Genomic DNA, 18,729 nt, shown 5'->3' on the forward strand with positions numbered 1-18,729 from the left:
CAGCGCGTTAAACCTAACAATCAATCAATCCATGCACGTCTCCTACGCACGGCAGTGCTGGCATAGAGGCACCCGACTGGGAGCAGTGGAACGCGGTAAATTTAAATTGAGTTGAGCAAACTTCTAGCGTGTTACCTTGGAAGGAACGAGACTGGAGAGGAACAGCATGAGAGGTCAGCGGGAAACCGAAGGGATGCATTTACTTACCAGGGGCGCCAGTCGGACTGGCAACAAAACGAGCATATACGCGGCCATTTTTTTTAGGGCAAGTCAAAAAAGGCATTTGAATATTAGCCTTAATTCGCTCCAATCTTTCCAGACACGTCTTCAAGCGAGAAAAAAAAACAATACAAATATAACCGTATAGTTTAGTTTATTATTTACCTACTCTGCTAAACTGACCAAAGATATTCTGCTAAAACTGTTTTCGTAAGCCATAAGCAAAATAAAAACATAAGAAACGGGAATAGATGGGCTCATAATCGCTCATAAATGAACTTCAGCTTTTCCACTAAATATCTCCATCCTGTATCAACCCTTTACAAAAAAAAATTTCAGATACACAAATAGTAATGTTCAAACTTTTCAACGAAAGCCCGAATGTATGGATTGCTAGGAATAATAATTTCATTTTCGGTGTCCCAACAAACGGCGAAAAACGATCGTCTACATCAATGCTGCGGTACTTCCCCAAAGTCTGTAAGTGTCACTCGAGGAACACACGTGACGAAATAAAACAAAGCAACGCACAACGAAAGCCGAACTACTCAAAGTAGCCGCACTTCTTCGAAGGGTTCATGGGCGAGTCTTTCCCGCAGCCGTACGCCTCCGCGAACGCGCGGGTGTTTTTCAAAATTGCGTTGCAGTCGAGCGCTTGGATGCCCAACGGCGGGTCGGCGCAGGCCAGGCGACACAGGGTCATAAACAAGACCTTCTGCTCGTTTAGCTCGGCGTTGAGCTCGAGGCTGACACCCGACGAGATCACGTCTTGGACAAAGACGCGCGTGGTTACTTCAAGCGCCGGCAGGTACGGAAGCAGCGGCGACACATTCGATGCTCCCGCCCCGGAACAGCTCAGCTTGCGGAACATGTTCTGCCGGCTTCCCTCGGACATCCAGGAAGGCAAGATCACGTGACCCTCCGGGTCGATCTTCAGCCCGCAAGAGTCCATGAGTCGTAGCAGCTCGGCGGTGAAGTAGAAACCTATGCCGCCGTAAAACATGGCCAGCGTGCCGTCGGTGTAGTAAAACGGCATGCCCAGGGAAGGGTCGGAGAAGTCGATGGCGTTGGCGAGGTAGTCGTAGGTGATTATGTACGGGGAGAGAAGGGGCTCGTAGCCGGCGGCGATGTTACGGTACCGCATAGAAGTCGGGGCAGCTAAGGCCGCTCTAGTTCGAAGCCACCCCTTCACGAAGGACTGACCCGTGGTGTTAGGGAACACGGAGTAGATGTTCTTTATGAGCCGTTCCAGCTGTTCCGAGGGCCCCAGCCGGGTGGACAGGCTGCGCAGTTTCGTCACGGCCACGCGCCTCGCTTCGATGTCGAGCCAGGCGAGGGTGCTGATCATCTGCGCTGCGCGGTCCACGAGACCGAACAGTTTGTTCTCGATGCTCGCCCGGTCGGCCAGCGGCATGCGCAGTTTCGACTGCAGCGTCGCGACCAGAGGTGCGTAGGCCGCCACCACCTGCCTCTCGCAAAAGAGCTCGCCGCCGTTCTGCTCGAACGCGTCTCCCAGCCTCGCATCCACAACGACGCCGTACACCTGGACGAACTGCCACGAGAGATGGGCCACGATCTCGCGGTCGCTGAAGAGGCCGAAGATCTTGCCGACGAACTCGATGACTGGTCGGTTCTCCACCATAAGGCGATGCTTCTCCGTGAAAGGAAGCGCATTCGACGCGACCGCGATGTGGGCGTTCACGTTATCCAGCCACCTCCGTGCGGACACATTCGCCGTGTGTCTTTGGATATCTGCGAACAGTATCTCCTTTGGATCCCAGTTCAGGATGTTGACGGTCTCGAGCAGCGCCCTGGCTATTATCTCCTCGCCCCGCATGACGCGTTCGATTTTTTCCCTGGTAGCAGCGGCTACGGCCTCGGACGCATAGGGCGCCCTTCCCAGCAGGGCATCGCGATGCCGAGTCCAGTGGTTGAGGTACTCCTCGGACTTGTTGAGGCGGTCGTGCCTGGCAACGAACTGCCTTACGAGGAGGCCAGGGCCGGTGTAAAGCGCCAGACGACGGCCGTCGTCCCCGTGCTTGAAATTGTGCAAGACTCGGATGCGCATCCAGAAGCACACGTCCCACCTGGAAAGAAAGACGCCGCGCATTATTGATGTCAGAAAGCTTTCGCTCTTCTCTCAACTTCCTTCAGCAAGGGATGGTGAAGTTTATTTTTGTTTTCGTCGTGCGCGGCAAATCTCGCCATATTTAGTTCCAAAAAATAGAGCGCGACTTGGACAACGACGGTAAAGAAGGACGACGGGACGAGCGCTCGTCCCGTCGTCCTTCTTTACCGTCGTTGTCCAAGTCGCGCTCTATTTTTTTGAATCATAATGCCCCAACTTGCCCAAGAGATTTGTTTAATGAAGTTCCATACTTAGCTCCCACCATGAATCAGTTTTGAATTAAGGCTAGCTTACGATTCACGGAAAAGTGTAGCAAGTTTACAGCTTCAGGCGTACAGCGTTCCTTGAAGGCGGTGTCTTCTTGTTAGGAAACATCAAACGAGTCCCTTCAAAAAGGCCGTCTCTTCTCTTTTCCAGTTGTCACCAACCTACGGCTTATGTTTTGAACGTTTTTAATTAGATTTAACTATAACGTCTGCTTGAGAGTAGCCTCACCAAGTCCGGCGGTGAGTGGTCTCAGTGAAGCACGGTAGTGCACTGTCTTTACGCTACATTACTCTAGATATTCAAATATTCATAGATATTCATGACACAGATATTCATAAGTTGACGAATATTTATATGGCATGAGAATTGGCGCTTAACTTTTCCTACTTCGTTTATTCGTCTTGAATAAGCCGCCCAGAAAAACTGTCTTGATGTCGATTAATACAGATAAACCTTAATTTGCATGAAGGAATCCTACCATCTCTCCGACCTTTCTTTTTTGCCTTAATTTGTTCGCGCTCCGTTGTTGCAACCCAACGCCCGTTTAGCGGTTATAATACGAACCTAATGCAGGGTTCAGACTGTTGCCGCAACTTTCGTAATAACTTTAAAGAATGACGTCATTTTACGTCTCAGCCAACCGAACTGCGTGCCACACCATTTTTTTTTACGTCCATAGATCATGATATGACTTTTTCGTCGGTAGTCTGAACATAGCCTTAGGCCCTGTTCAGACTACAGACGCAAAAACCATATCGTGATCTAAGGACGTAAAAAAAAGAAAAGACAGCGTGTCACGCAGTTCGGTTAGCTGAGACGTAAAATGACGTCATTCTTTAAAGTTATTACGACAGTTGCGGCAACAGTCTGAACTCAGCCTAACTTGCAAGGGCACTACTTCCACGAGCATAGCGAAACATCTAACGACGCCAAATTCTGTTCGGACACGAGCTGGGTTACGTAAACTGCTAATAATCTGCTACCGCAGCTATTTAGCAAGTTAGATGACGGGACAACTGCGATCATGCTGCATAAAGAAAATTTATCATTTATGTCCCTAATTCAGTTCAGTTTCAGTTCTTTTTATTACTTCCAACGGCGTTAGGATACAGACGAGGGTATATACAAAAATGCAAAAGAAATACAAAAATGCAGTAAAAGCTGCAAAAATCAAAGAGTAAGTAGCTAAAACCAATCTTAGTAATTGCTAGCAGTGCCCTTGAGCTAAAAATAAAGACAGCCTTGTCACAACATCAGCAAATGTCCCGGGAGGCTCTACTATCTTAGATAGGTGCAACCATACTCGGTGAGGCTTCTTTGGCGCACAAACAGCCATTCCTCACCAGGCAAGAATTTGGCAACCCCGACTGAGTACAGTCGGCCAAATCTATAACTGGCGTTTGCGAGCGGCGACTTTTCATGCGCCGTATGACGGAATTCAAGTTGCTAACAGGTCGAGATTAAATGCATGTTCAGAACCCACGCTCAGCTGGGCCCATCCTCTGCTAGGCTGTTCCTTCTTAAGATCGTCATAAGACCGAAAAACCGCAGATCGCGCTAGCTGTTAAGATTGCGCATTGGTTGAGTGTTGCGCATGCGCAAGAATCTTTGGGTTAAATTGGATTGGATTCGATTGGATTGAATTATTTTGAACTGTATTGGATTGTATTGGAATCGTATATACTGCGCACACGCGTCGTCACTCATTTACATGCGCGAGTGGTCAATTCCACGGGTGCTTTACGGTAAGAACGATCCCCAGTGCTTCGCCCACTCGTCAAGACTCACTTCGTGGAGATGCGTGAATTTTTATCAGCGCCACCAAATGCCACTGCCTAGAAGACGAACAAGCTAGGATCCAGATTGTGCGGGAATCCGCTGCTCAAAGCTTTTGCGTTTCCCCGAGTACCTGTAGACCAGGGCCAGCAGGGTTCCGAGGGCGTCCGCGTGAGGGCAGTCCTCATCCGGCCAGCAGAGCCCCAGCGACGAGAGGAAACTCCTGAAGTCTGCGAGGTCGTCGGCACTAGCGGGGCGTCGCGCCAGGCAGCTGCGAAACAAGGCCAGCGGTTTCCGCGCCACCTCCAACTCCCTGGGGCCTACACTCAGGAGGTCCCGAAGACCTCCCAGCCACGTCCTCACGACGTCCCCAACCTGCGACCTCTTTATCGCCGGGTTCGGTGAGGACCCGGCTCTCCAGGCCGAGCAGACGTAGGCGGCGAAGTCGTGGCACGGGTCCAGAGACCTGCGAAAGAAAATTTGACGTCCAACCATGTCGGGTGGATGTCGACTTGAATGTCAGGTGTCATGGTGCAGCCACACGACCACGTAGAAAAGAACAGCTTTTCAGACACCCCGAAGTTGAATAAAAATTATTAATGGTTTAGGATATTAAGTGCGAATGCACTTCTTAAGCGAGCCTGAAGCGTCCGCCGCCGTCCGCATAGCAACAGCTGCGGGTGCGCGCGCTCCTCGTCTTCCTTGGCAACGGGGGGAGATGGGCGCGCGCTGCCTGGCCGCTGACATGGCACATACCCACGTGGGGGATTGGCCAAGAATCGGGCGTGAGAAGGGCTAATGCACCCGCGTAAAGGAGTACTGACACGAAATTTCAAAGCTGAGATCCGCTCTAGCAATCAAGTACAACGACAACACAAATAGGTGTCTGTGAATAAATGCATCTTTCTTTCTTTGTAGTTGTGTGTGTGTGTGTGATCTCTCTTTCGCGAACATTACCGAACCGCGCAAATTCAACTCGTGCATTCGCACTTTCACATTCTTCCCCTCGGGGAAATGCGGGGAATTTTTTAATCAGGGACAACCACGTACCCAGGGCAGTCGCTCAACCAACTGAGCCATTTGTAGCGCGAGAGCGAATTCATCGACAACTCGAAGTGAGGGACAAGTGTTATTCAACCAGATTTAATGGAAATCTCCAAGGCCGAGTTAATTTCTGCGAAGAAAAATTTGACATCCACCTAAAATGGGAGACCCTTGGGACCCTTTCTACGCCAAAGATATTGCCCGGGTTGAGAGGATACAACGATTGGCGGCAAGATTTATAATGTATGGCTACCGTTACTCGTCATGTGTAACAAACATGTTGGAGCAGCTGAAATTGGTGCCGCTCCACCTGCATCGACAGGTTGTAAGGCTAAATTTGTCTACTTCTTTATAAAAGTAAAGTTGGTTTGTGTGGAGATATGTATAGACATCCCGCACCGCTCAGTTCAGCCAGATTAAACCACTCTGAAGCAGCACGTCGTTACTTCAGTCGAAATAAGCGTTTTCAGATGTAATATTCCCCCTCGCACAACTCAAGAAGGGAACGCGCTATCTGAATGTATTGTTCAGTGTACTAATACTAACTGTAATAAAAAATTGCTACTACCACGACTACAATAACCGGTCCCCTTGTAGGGCAGCAATTCTGTGAGCAGTATTTCCAAATGAATAAATTATTTAAATAAATAAATAAATGAATAAACAAATAAAAAACAAACAAATAAAAAACAAACAAACAAACAAACAAACAAACAAACAAACAAACAAACAAACAAACAAACAAACAAACAAACAAACAAACAAACAAATAAACAAATAAATAAATAAATAAATAAATAAATAAATAAATAAATAAATAAATAAATAAATAAATAAATAAATAAATAAATAAATAAATAAATAAACAAATAAATAAATAAATAAATAAATAAATAAATAAAGCTCACACTAACACGTATGGCTTGAAGGTAGCGAAGCTGTACGCGACCTTCACGACCATCACGATGGTTTAAGTCCACCATTGCAGCCGATTTGCTGCTTCTTCGCTGCCGCGACGACCTTTACTCCATCTTTGTTGCTATAACGGTGAAGAAGAAGCAAATTGAACAAGCAGTACGAACGAACGGAACGCGCACGCTTAAACTAGGCGCTCGCAGGTGCAACGTGTACCCTATCACGGGTTCTGTGTTGAGCAGGTGTCGTGATTCCTCTCCCCATAGTCATAGTCACAGCCGAGTAAGCTGTTTGACTCTGAGGCGCTAACTCACGGTCGTAGCAGAGTGCCAGAAACAGTTGAGCATGTTTTCACGGAGGGCTGGGACGCCATTTTTTTCTGGAATGTCTTGCAAAGGACTTTAAAGAAAGACCTGCCCGTTTCACCAGATGGTATACAGTTTCTGTCCGTACAAAGTGATAGCAGTGTGCCGTACGATCTTATCATGGCTCTAGGCCTGCATGCTGTTTGGAGGTCGAGGATGGCCGTACGCCATGCTGATCCCTAAGCGCTCACTGTGAGCAAGTACTTTGCACAAAGTATAACCATGCTGTACGAGATCCACAAGCTACAAGACCCTGACCACGAATGGCTGCCAGTTTTGGAAGAACTGTGTACTTTTGATGTTTATTTTAAGTTTTTCCGTCAGCCAAAGCATGGCAGACGCTTTTTAATCTACCCTTCACTTGATGTGTGTTTTGAAAAACGGTAATTAAAAAAAAAACGGTCGTAGCAGAGTGGGTAAGACGACTGACTTTAGCTCCGTTGATGTACCAGACACAGGTTCGAATCTTGCCGGTGTTAGTGATTTCTTTTCTTTATACTGTTGCACTGAGTTTTGTGAAACACCGAAATCAATGAATCGCTGAACAGCTTCGCTGTTAATAAAAATTAAAGCCGCTCAACTCAATGTGAAAACTGTCGGTAGTACGGATCAGTGATTCGTCATAAGAGGTTGTAGCGCCGTTATCCGCTCACTCCTACCACCCCATGCAATTCAAATTTCCCGCCTTCGCAGTGCTCGCGTGCCCTCTGCCTGAAACTGCGCCAGCGGGAGTTCTCTTCTTTTTGTGCTTGATTTAATTCCGTATTCTTGCGCGTTTTTGCGCCATTTTGAAAGCGTATTTTTTTTTTTCTTGCGCGGCTGGAGCCTTTCTGCGTCATTTCGCACACACAATTTTTTCTTTTGTGCGTCCGCTTTTTTCGCTTACTATTCGTCAAAACCAACCCAACCAGCGTTCCTAAATAAATTAGCGCGGGGGCTGCCGGTTATACACACAGATTTTTTGTCAAATGTACATACAACAAGGAGATGTATGACAAGCGCCAGTGGTTCACGAGTTTCGAATGGTTATGACTATATAAACCAGTTGATTTCCGAAGCCTCGACTAACCTTGCAGCTCGAGAGCTAACCGTCCGAGCTAGGCCAAGTCGCACCCCTTCCTTGGAGCCCAATCAGCCCGTGACAGCCTGTTAACTTTCCAGGAAATTACCTGCCACTACCGCCTCTCTCGCCGGCGCTACCCTCCACCCCACTGGTCGCTTTCTATCGCAGAGGAACGATACTGGCGCCTTGTCCAAACCAAACCCTCCCTTGTCGCGCCAGACTACATATGCAATTATCCCTCAATATTTCCCTCTCCCCAATGCCCCGACTGCGGAGCCCCCGAAACAGTCTCTCATATCATTTGGCAATGCCCCCACAACTCATTCCCTCTCATCTCTTCTGGGGAGCACTGGGAGGCGGCGTTACGCAGCTCGGACCCTCAAGTTCAGCAAGGACTTGCTCAACGAGCAGCTCAGGTCACCGGCACCCTCCAAGCGTGGTCACCACTAGTCGTTAGCCCAGCTAGTCCTCAAATAAAGTGTCTCTCTCTCTCTCTCTCTCTCTCTCTCTCTCTCTCTCTCTCTCTCTCTCTCTCTCTCTCTCTCTCTCTTCTCTCTCTCTCTCTCTCTCTCTCTCTCTCTCTCTCTCTCTCTCTCTCTCTCTCTCTCTCTCTCTCTCTCTCTCTCTCTCTCTCTCTCTCTCTCCGAAGCCTCGATGGGACGCCGCTACGACGGTACGCCGTGGGGCTCTACTTGGGTGCAGCAAGCGACCTACAAAGTGCTCTGCACTTGATAAAAAAGCTGTTCCACTCAACGCGAAAGTTGATGGAAGTGCAGAGAAAATAATTCGCGATAATGGGCTGTAACGCCGTTATCCGCTCACTGGTACCACCAAAGCAATCCAAATTTCCCGCTTTCGTAGTGCTCGCGCGCCCCCGGCCCGAAACAGCGCCAGCGGGAGTTCTGTTCTTTTTGTGCTTGCTTTTTTCCTCCCGCACGTGCCGGCGTTGCACTGCCACTTTTTTTCGATTACTATCGCAAAAACCAACCCAACGAGTGTTCCGAACTAAACGAACGCGGGTGGTGCCGGTTAGTTACATGTATTTTGCCTCAAATATACATGCAGTTTTTTCGCGCTAAACGACTAGGAGATGTATGACAAGCGCCAGCGGTTCACGAGTTTCGAACGTTTATGACTATTTAAACAGCTTGGTTTTTGAAGCCTCTGCGTGACGCCCTACGACGGAACGCCGGGCTCTACTTGGGTCCGTTATCTCGCGGCACCGCCTGATTCCGGCAGTCGCTTGACATCGACGGTTACAGCGAGCTGCGACGACAAGGCGAGCCCCTAAAGTGCTCTGCGCTTAAAAATGCAGCCGTGCGGCCACAAATGAAAGCTACAGAGACCTGTTGAGTCCGTCGGTGAGAAAACGCATGTGGCTCACGCAGCCCTGGGTTAAGCAGGATTTGCCCGGCAGCAGGCTGATGTCGTTGCTCCTGGGGAGGTGGCTGACTCGGTAGACGTAGATGGCCACCAGCACGAGCACCATGACCACCAGCATGGCGCAGACGGCCACGAAGAGGAACGCCTCGAACGTGTCCGATGGCCGTTTGCGCGAATCCTGGGGGTGACACCGTAAACGACGGTGTGAGGGCGGACAGTAAGCGAACGAAAACTGGGCCTAATAAGAAGGGCATACAAATTTGGATGGAACCAGAGCGAACTAAACGAGGACAGAGGAAAGAACACAGACAGCCGCTGGTCTAACAACGGAAGTTTGACATCAAGAAGGGAGAACATAAAGACGAAACGCAAAGCAACAAAGAGCACTGTGCATGAGCGAAAAAGTTGACAAATCAGCAAGGTGAGGAGGCAACTTGATAAGAAACCAACTTACAATCAAGGACATTTTCGCGCATGCGCAATGCCTTTTGTTGCGTTGTGTTCAGTGTTTATATTGCCACGAACCAGGTTTTGCGTTTGTTTGTCTATGTTTTGTTTTTGCCGACCGGCTGCGCCGGGCTATGTTATCTGTGTTATCCGGGGGCCAGGTTAAGCGCATGTTTCATTCTTTATGCCGCGCGTGTTATCTCCTTTCATAGGGAGAGTGTTTCGAACTAGCGTCCCCAGCCTAGAATAATCTTTGATGTACAGTGTTCTGCATGCAATTCGACTGTTCGAGAAACCCTCGCGCCCAGAGATAAATGCCCGTAACGGGGAGCAAACCTAGTTTTTGCACGGGGTGGACCCTTAAGGACCGCTCCCCACCCTCCCTGTAAAAGCTTGTGTAAATAAATGTTTTTCAGTCAGTCAGTCAGATAAATGCCCGCAGGGCAGACGCCGTGGCATTCGACTCGCCGACGCTCGCCTGCGCACGTCACTTCGTTGACTGCTGCTTCACCGCCTGTGTATTCTTTGAGTTGCTAGGCGAGCACACATTCAATCCAATAAACTTGTTTATTCTTGAAGATAACTGCGTCGTGTTTGGCTTCGTGACAATATTCTGCCTTCTTGATATTAAACTTCGGTTGTCAGACCAGCGGTCGTCCTTGTGTTCCTTCCTCTGTCCGCACAAGGTCGCGGGTTCGATTCCCGGTCGTGGTGGCCGCCTTTCTGGTGGAGGCGAAAATCAAAAACGCGCCCGCCCGTGTATACGAGACTTCGGCGCACGTTAAAGATTCCCAGGTGGTCAAAATTAATCCGGTAATCCGGAGCCCTCCACTACGGCGTGTCTCATCGCCTGCGTTACGTCGGCACGTTAAACCCTACAATCAATCAATCCTTCCTCTGTCCTCGTTTAGTCCATGCTGCTTTCATCCAAGAATATCGCTCTTCAACTAGCCCGACTAGATATGCCTCTAAAAATTTGGCCTTGTTGGTTGATAACTTTCGAACTGTAGCGCAGAAGACCAGGGAATAAGAATGAGCAGACGGACACGGCGCTAATTTCTAACAACTTAGCGCTGCGTCTGTCGGTTCGGTTTTTGTCCACGGTCTTTGAAAAGCAGAGGTTCTTCAGTGCACCCTCTAATAAAGACTTCGCTCTCAGCTTTCGCTCTCACCTTTCGCTCTCAACTTTCGCTCTCAGCTTGCAAACACAACAGTTCAGCGCGGTCAGCGCAACTTTTTCTCCCTACCTTGCCCGTAAATACAAACCCACTCGTTTTGCATACAGCTATGTGTGCGCGAGGATTTCTATTTCGGCGGCGGGAAATTCGCACACTGCAATCAAAGGACAATGAAAGTATGGCTCGCAAACTGCAAAGGTTACGTTATAGTGGGGAAAAAAATGTGGTTGATGCCTCTTTCATGGGAATTGGTAAAACGCGAAAATGAAATGGGCCTTCACAGGAGCACTTAAATGTTTATTGTGCATCGATACGATCTTGCACATCGCTATTTATACTACGTCGGTATGGCACCGTTAGACGCATCAATGTTAGACACTGGATTGCACGGCCGGAACATTGAGTTAACCCAGCTGAAACCACAGCCCCTTGAAAAGCGTGAGAACGAAACCGAAACCGAAACCAGTAGGTGGCGAAGGGGCTGGCATCGAGGCGCCAACTGCCGGCGCTCATTAGCGTCATGAACTACGCTTCGCCTCTCCTAGACGACAGCACCATCTGAATGAAGGTAGTGGGAAAGATATAATGCACGTTCATAGACCCACTTGCGCTTGAATTCATAGCGCAGTTCGCAGGCCGCTGTGTACCTCCCGTTGCGGCGTGAGAGTTCGTGGCTCGAATCCGGGCGCAGCCACGTCAATGGAACTTTTTCTGACGGTGTCATTTCCGTGACGGATATGACGCCGCTGAGATCTTGGTGTACCCGGCCATAAAACACTTTCGTGTGAAACGAAAGTTTAAAACCATATCGGAGTACTTTTCAGAACCAGTCACCGTAAGAACAAGGCCGTTTGTTGTACATACAGTGGATCTGCCGTGTGTATCCGGCTAGTTTGCGCATCCAAAACCACCAAAACAGCCAAAACAGGTTCTGGCATGTTACATAACCGACGTTATTCCCCGTTCGCTGCTAGGTAACGCTTTTCCCCACGCGCCTTTGCACGCTCCTCGCAAGAGGCCACTGCAGCAATAAAGCCTAACAATGGCTGCGCAAAGCGGGCCCTCCGAGGACCTACGTCACGGCTCAACCCAACCGGTATCCACTGGTTGACAGGCGCAGACGGAGCAGGCGACAGAAAAAGCGAATGAATTCAATTCAATTCAATTCAATTCGATTCAATTCAATTTAATTCAATTCGATTCTTGCGTGAACAAGGAAGGAAAGAAGAAATCACAAAAATTCCCCCGCATTTCCCCGAGGGGGAGAATGTGAAAGTGCGAATGCACGGTTGTCGGCCCGCTTGCGGCGCTTGCGCTCGGCCCCCGCAGCCCACCGCCTCGCCGCCTTCTCTTCCATCTCTTCCATCGGGTTTGTAGTATCACGTGTACACCACGCAGTTATCAAGCCGCTATAACGCCGCTGAGTCGCCAACGCACGCCGCTGACGACGTAGTTTGAATGCGTTAAAGATATAAGACGCGTTACTGACACCGATATCAGCGTCGCGTCCGTGGCTTATTCGGTAGAGCGTCGGGCTGCGGCCCGCAAAGTCCTCGGATCGAAACCTGGCGCCGGATGCTGTTTCATTTTTAAATATAGAGGAGCACTGCGGACGCCGCCGCCGCCGCCGACGCCGGCGGTGGATGGTTTGGGGTCGCTTATAAAGTGCATTCGCACTTAAAAAGCCACTGCGATGAGTAGCTTGAGGTAACTGCCCTCTTAGAATGACAGCAACGTTCAGAGCGTAGGACGTAGGGAATAAGTAAAAACGTAGTGTCTAGAGTGCCGTCCGACGGCACTCTAGCTGGTCGTTGCAGGCATGGCTAGTGTGCCGTCCGACGACATTCAAATACTTAACACTAGGCTAGCTCCAGTCAGAGAGTCTGTCGTTGTAGTGGATCCGTCTTGGCTTCTTGATCCCAAAGTCGGTGGTTCGGTACCGCCTTTTGCTTCGGTTTTTTTTTTGTTTTGTTTTTTTTCATTATTTATTTGAAGTGTAATTTTCAAGCCTTAGGTTAGTTTTGGTGTTTTAAATGATTTCTTTGTGTGCGTTAGGTTATCTTATGTTATGGTTAGGTTAAGTTGCCGAGCTTTACGTTATCCAGAGCGATGTACTGCCAGACGCGGCAATTTTACCACAAAACGCCGGTGGACGTCGATATAGTGGAGCGCTTATAATACCGTCGGACGGCACTCTAGTCACGGCCAAGTATAAAAAAGGACGGCGAAGGAGAAGGCGGGGGAAAAGGCGGAACAGTGGGGAGAAGGCGGGCGCGAAGCACAATGAGGGAGACCTCATAAAATGGCGCTTCTGACTTCATGAAAAGGGTGGCCATGCATGCCTCTACTAAGCTTTTCTTTCCTCCGCGGTAAAAAATACAGGCTAGCGAGCCACTCGTGGGACATGTGACCTACGAGTGGTCGCTATTTGTTGGCGACCAAACTGTCCAGTGGGTTGGTCCTCAGTGTGTCACTACCGAGTAAGCACTACTAAACCACCAACGATGACTCACCAGTAACCCATAAGTGGATTTATGATCGGTCATCACAGGTGAGAACAGTTTGCCCACCAATGGGTAGCGAGTCCATGACCAACTAGCGAGCAGAAACACCACAAGACAGACAGACAGACAGACAGACAGACAGACAGACAGACAGACAGACAGACAGACAGACAGACAGACAGACAGACAGACACAGATTTCATCCATGCCTCGTAAGCGCACTCACCGGGAGCTCCGACGTTGGCGGCATCATTCCCGAGACCTTGGTCGAATCTACGGACTCGCCTCCAACGGGCGGGCTTCGTGTCGACTGCCCCGTCAGAGCCGGCGAAGGCGGTGTGGACGCGGGCGCCGCTGGGCGCCCCGATTTGGTGTAGCCCAGGAGCTCGACTTTGCGGCGGCCGCGCCTGGAGAGCAGTATGTTCTCAAATTGCTCGACCACGTTCATCTCGCCCTCTTCGAGGATCGCAGACCGCGGCGGCTATCTGCGACAACCCTTCGCTAGGTTTTCTCGTCCTGGTGGTCGTGGTGCCAGTGTGGAATAGGCGAGCCGAGCGAAGTACGGCGGCCACCGACCGTTCCAGGAGCTGCAACTTCTTCTTCTGCTATCTATCAACCTCCTCTTCTACAACCCCCCCACCCCTCTCACAAAGATGTGAACTCTTCTCTAGAAAATGTACGGTTCACCGTCCCCTACGCGCACCGCTCATCCACGTCGCGTTCGGTCCCAAAGTATCTGCCTTCGAAAAGCTTGTCGATCGCTTTCGTAGCTGCCTTCTCAGCGATTTTTTTCTCTGGGGCCAACTTGTATGAATGACGCCTGCAGGCCTCCTTGAGCGGCTCCTTCGATAGCTTTTGTCTTTGTGCTTCGGGCAGAGACATCGGTCGATATTTCTTGCGGTTCGGTTCACCTCTTCCTTTGTGGAGTGCTTCTCTGACAAGGGCCTTTCCTGAAGACCAGTCGTAGAAGAAGAGGTTGAGGGAGTGCACATCCGCTGTTGACTGGCCGATCCCCTGATTGGGTATGCGCCATAGTCAAAGGAACAACAACAACAACAACAACAACAGAAAGTAGTAGCTGTTCCCGGACGCGTGTTTCCAAACGCTTAGCTGCACAGAGCAGCCCCGTGACATGTATGATGTCACTGCGGGCGCTATTCTTTTGAGCGCCTGCTAAAAGGCGCCCACCGTTCGGGCTCTGTGGCCTCGATGTAGATTTCTGAGTACTGGCGCTGACGGCTTGGGTTTGAGCCGCAGCAGGTCTATTCTTTTCTTTTCTTTTCTTTTCTTTTCTTTTCTTTTCTTTTTCTTTTCTTTTCTTTTCTTCTGTTGCCCGCTTCGACAATGCCTTCATCACCTCGGCAACTGTCTGCACAGCGTCTACTACCACGGCCAAAGACGCAGCCATTGCCCTCGCAATGACCCAAGCCATGAGTCCCAGCATAACAATACTGTCTGATTCACAAGCTGCCTGCCGTCGTTTTGCCCTCGGACGAGTCTCGGCTCTTACCCTGGCCATCCTTACTCAATGCCCCACCCTCCCTCATGCCCGCATAGTGTGGACGCCCAGCCACACTTCCCTCCCTGGGAACGTGGAGGCACACGCCACCACCCGAGATCTCCTTCACCGGGCATTCCCAGAAGAGGGCAACAATGCAGCCAGTATTACAAACGCCCTTACGTCCCTCTCCAAATTATACACCGACATCCTCTACGACTACAGAGCAACCCGACGCACCTATCCCCCTCCCCACCCTTCCCTTTCTACCGCTGACGCCCGCATTTGGCGCCGACTTCAAACCAACACTTATTACAATCACCTCCATCTCCACCACATATCCCCTACTAACTACCCACTCAACTGCCCCCAATGCTATGAGCCTAACACCACAGCTCATCTCGTCTGGACATGCCCCACCAACCCTCCACCACCCAGATCCCCTACCCTTGAGCAGTGGGAGTGCGCGTTGCAGAGCTGCCAGCTCGAAGACCAGGAGGCCCTGATCTCTCGGGCGAGGATGGCAGCCGCGGCACGCGGCCTACCGGAATAGGATGGCAGTTTCTCCCCAACCCCGTCCCTGCTGTTTCAATAAACGTTTTCTCTCTCTCTCTCTCTCTCTCTCTCTCTCTCTCTCTCTCTCTCTCTCTCTCTCTCTCTCTCTCTCTCTCTCTCTCTCTCTCTCTTTTCATAGCTTAACTTTTTTTTCTACAGTAAAGCCCACTTATATAGAACACGAATATATCGAATTATATCGTGTTAACACGATATAATTCGATATAATTAAATTATTTAACACGAATATATCGAACCCTTGTATAAGTCTGGTAAAAATTACATGCATATAAAACTTTTTCTATCGAACGCGATTTTGCTCACAATGGATATATCTCCCGCGCGGGATTTTTTGTTCTCCTTAAGCATGCGGCAGGCTTTCTCGCAATACATCGGCGCGCAGCGGTGGCGCGGGTGTGGCTTGCGACTCCCGCGCGAGCTCGGGCGCGTCTAGACCGGCCGGGAAAGAGTGGACCAGCTATATAGTGCCTAGAATATACTATTCTAGGCACTATACCAGCTACCCGTATGCATGCCGTTGGAGCCGAAAGCGCCACAGTGGGCGCTGCGGGCTGCGGTGTCACCGTATTTCAAGTCCGCGCCACTCGCTGCCCGCACTTGCTCGGTTCGCTGGGTTCGCCGTTATTCGCTTGTATCCATGCTTGTCTCCGCTCTGTCGAAGACGCCGAGGTCTCCGTACCGCTTCCGAGCACGAGCGAAGCCGTCGCTGCCGTGGCCCTGCTACGATGATACTGCAGTGCCATTGAGGGCAGCGGTCTTGTGCTTGTCGACTGTTTAGATACCGTGGAGCAAACAGTCACCAGCAACGCGTTGTGCTCCAAGAAGCAGGCTACACTCGCGCAGTTCTTCCGCCACAATAAATTAATGTTTTCTTTCCGAGAAAGTGTCGTATCAATAGTGAACTGCAGGGTGGTAAGAGCTCAGCGTTAGCTGGTGACTCCGTCGGCAAGATTGCTCTCATATAAGTTTTTTTTTTTTTTGCTTCACTTGCTATATCGAAATATCGCTATATCGAACTATTTTACAATCCTCGCGCTGTTCGATATAGGCGGGCTTTACTGTAAATGTAATTTCTTTCTAACTCAAATCTATGTGTTGTTTTGTTAATAACAGTGACTTGGAATGTTTTAGGTCGCTTCAGGTTTGGAGCGCAGCCAATGACCACGTTAAATTACCGTTCTGCATCGCGCGAACAGACATGTCACGTGGGTGCTCTGCGCAGCGTAGCGTTTGGAAATACGCTTCCGGTAACTGGACTGGACTCTAAAGACATCCATTGTAGCTATACATTGTGGATTTGGACGCTAGTCCATCGGGACCATCTGCCATGACGCTACAGCTCCCCACGGGGTTCAGCAGGGTCCAAATTTCCAATAATAGTAACGATCATCATCATCGTGATCAACAGCCTACTTAGGCCCTCTGCAGGGCGAAGGCCTCACCCATTAACTTCAAACAGCTTCTGTCCTGCGCCGCTCGAGTCCGCTGCTGGCCACCTAACTCCCGTATTTCATCCCTCCATCGTGCTTTTGGCCTTTCCCTTCTTCCAGACCCATCTCTTGGTATCCCCTCTATTACCATAATTGCTTGTCGGTTCGTCTCCCTACATGGCGACCCCAAGTTCATTTCTTTTTCTTTATTTGAACTGTGATATCTTTAGAACTGCGATATAAAACTATTGAACTATGGAATTTCCAGTGGTCTCTGATATGTAAAATTTGCCCATAGCTTTCAGCCGTGCTCTGTGTCCCGCTCTATGTGGTATGCTGAAAAGCTTCGCTGGGTATCCACCTTCAAGTGACTCAGGATTTTTTTAGCTCTAAAGAACGGTGCACTCCCGTACGAAGGTTACTGTCCCTGAGCAGTTTCTCTTACGCCGTCAAAAATTTTTGCAGCGACCTGCAAATGGACGGCTATAGGGATAGCTTTTCCTAGTTTTAACGGCCTCGGATATGTCAGTGGAAGCAGCCTACGTGTGCTTTGCGCGAGGAGAGAATGCAGTGATTTTTTGGGGGGAACGTGAGTGTAAGGGGGGAGGGGGGGGGGGGGGCAGGTGGGCAAAGTCGAGCAAAATCGTCCCATGTTCCCCCGTATATTACCCCATCTTCCCTCCGTGGATACGGGAGTACCGACTCCTCCCTTGCTGCGGGGACTGCAAGGGGAGGTTTGGATGGATTAGAGCGAAGGAGCGGCAAAACAGCCTATTCGTGTTTTGAAGCAGATAGTACAGCGTTAGTGACATAGGCGCCGGCACAGATGGCAACAGCCCTTGTGAAGTGCCTCTCCCTTTCTTAAGCCAATGCCCGCACTTTACGCCCAAGAGCCGATCTTGGAATCTATATTGCAGATATCATGGAGCACCTTTGAAACGGGCAGTAAGCGTGTCACGTTGCGTTCTGTTCGGTTTAACTCTATTAATTTTATTCAAGCAATCGCTGCCTTTACGCAACGACAGACCCGAAAAACAGAAAACATTGGCGTTTTAAATGGCAGTCAATCTCGGTTCGAGAGATCTGACGGTTGCAGCAAACAGTGCAGCTATATACCTTGTCTCCAAAAGAAAGAAAACATCACGTATCGAATCAGGACGAGATAACAGTGAAGTTTTACGTTATCGATCCCATGCTTGGTATAAGCGACCGAAGTTCAACGATGGGTGGATCGTCGAAAGATTGAACCTTAGTAAAAAAAAACAGGGCGACTACAAAGTTTGCTGTGGTGGCGATCTCCCCCTAAAGCACAAAAGCACGCAAACATATGAATGATAGTTGAAGAAACTGGTGATCGCTGACCAAATGTTTATTTAAAATGGTAAAAAGACGTTCCGGCTTCCATACGTGTACAAGGCTCAGTGAACAAGGCTTCCGTATGGACCGAAATGTCTTTTTACCTTTTTTAAATAAACCTTTGGTCGGCGATCACCAGTTTCTTCAACTGTGAATCTGTTACCCGACCAGACAATATTTCGTCAGACCTTAGATTTCATTACGTTACGACGGTCGTATGGCCAACCGTTCATCACTGAAGGGCTCAGTGAACAAGGCTTCCGTATGGAAGCCGAAACGTCTTTTTACCTTTTAAATAAACCTTTGGCCGGCGATCACCAGTTTCTTCAACTATGAATCTTTTACCCGACCAGACAAGATTTCCTCAGACCTTAGATTTTACATATCTGAATGGTAAGGTCATTTCATGGCCCAGTACTATTACCGCTGACGTAATCCATACAGGAATAGGTCAACCTAAAAAGTGATCTAGGAGTGTCGATCATGTAACGCACCAGGAGCTGGCATTTATTAAAAAAAATTACATGTAGTATTGATATTAACGAAAGGAAGACGAAAACACCATACTAGCAAAGCTACG

At 49.4% G+C, this 18,729-nt stretch overlaps 1 protein-coding gene across 1 annotated transcript; it reads right to left on the bottom strand.

Annotated features, from left to right (window-relative positions):
• Positions 1 to 384: 384 nt before the first annotated feature.
• LOC144162105 (endothelin-converting enzyme 1-like) lies at positions 385 to 9,526 on the bottom strand. Its single transcript, XM_077692600.1, has 4 exons — positions 9,417 to 9,526; positions 9,124 to 9,338; positions 4,524 to 4,856; positions 385 to 2,306 (listed from the first exon to the last, which is right to left on the bottom strand). Exons 2-4 carry the CDS (start codon positions 9,276 to 9,278, stop codon positions 764 to 766), a joined length of 2,031 nt encoding a protein of 676 aa, XP_077548726.1. The 5' UTR covers positions 9,279 to 9,338; positions 9,417 to 9,526; the 3' UTR covers positions 385 to 763.
• Between the last annotated feature and the right edge of the window lie 9,203 nt (positions 9,527 to 18,729).

This window comes from Haemaphysalis longicornis, unplaced genomic scaffold (assembly GCF_048455015.1).
Source record: "Haemaphysalis longicornis isolate Haplotype H1 unplaced genomic scaffold, Haemaphysalis longicornis Haplotype H1 scaffold_12, whole genome shotgun sequence".
NCBI classification, from domain to species: Eukaryota; Metazoa; Arthropoda; class Arachnida; order Ixodida; family Ixodidae; genus Haemaphysalis; species Haemaphysalis longicornis.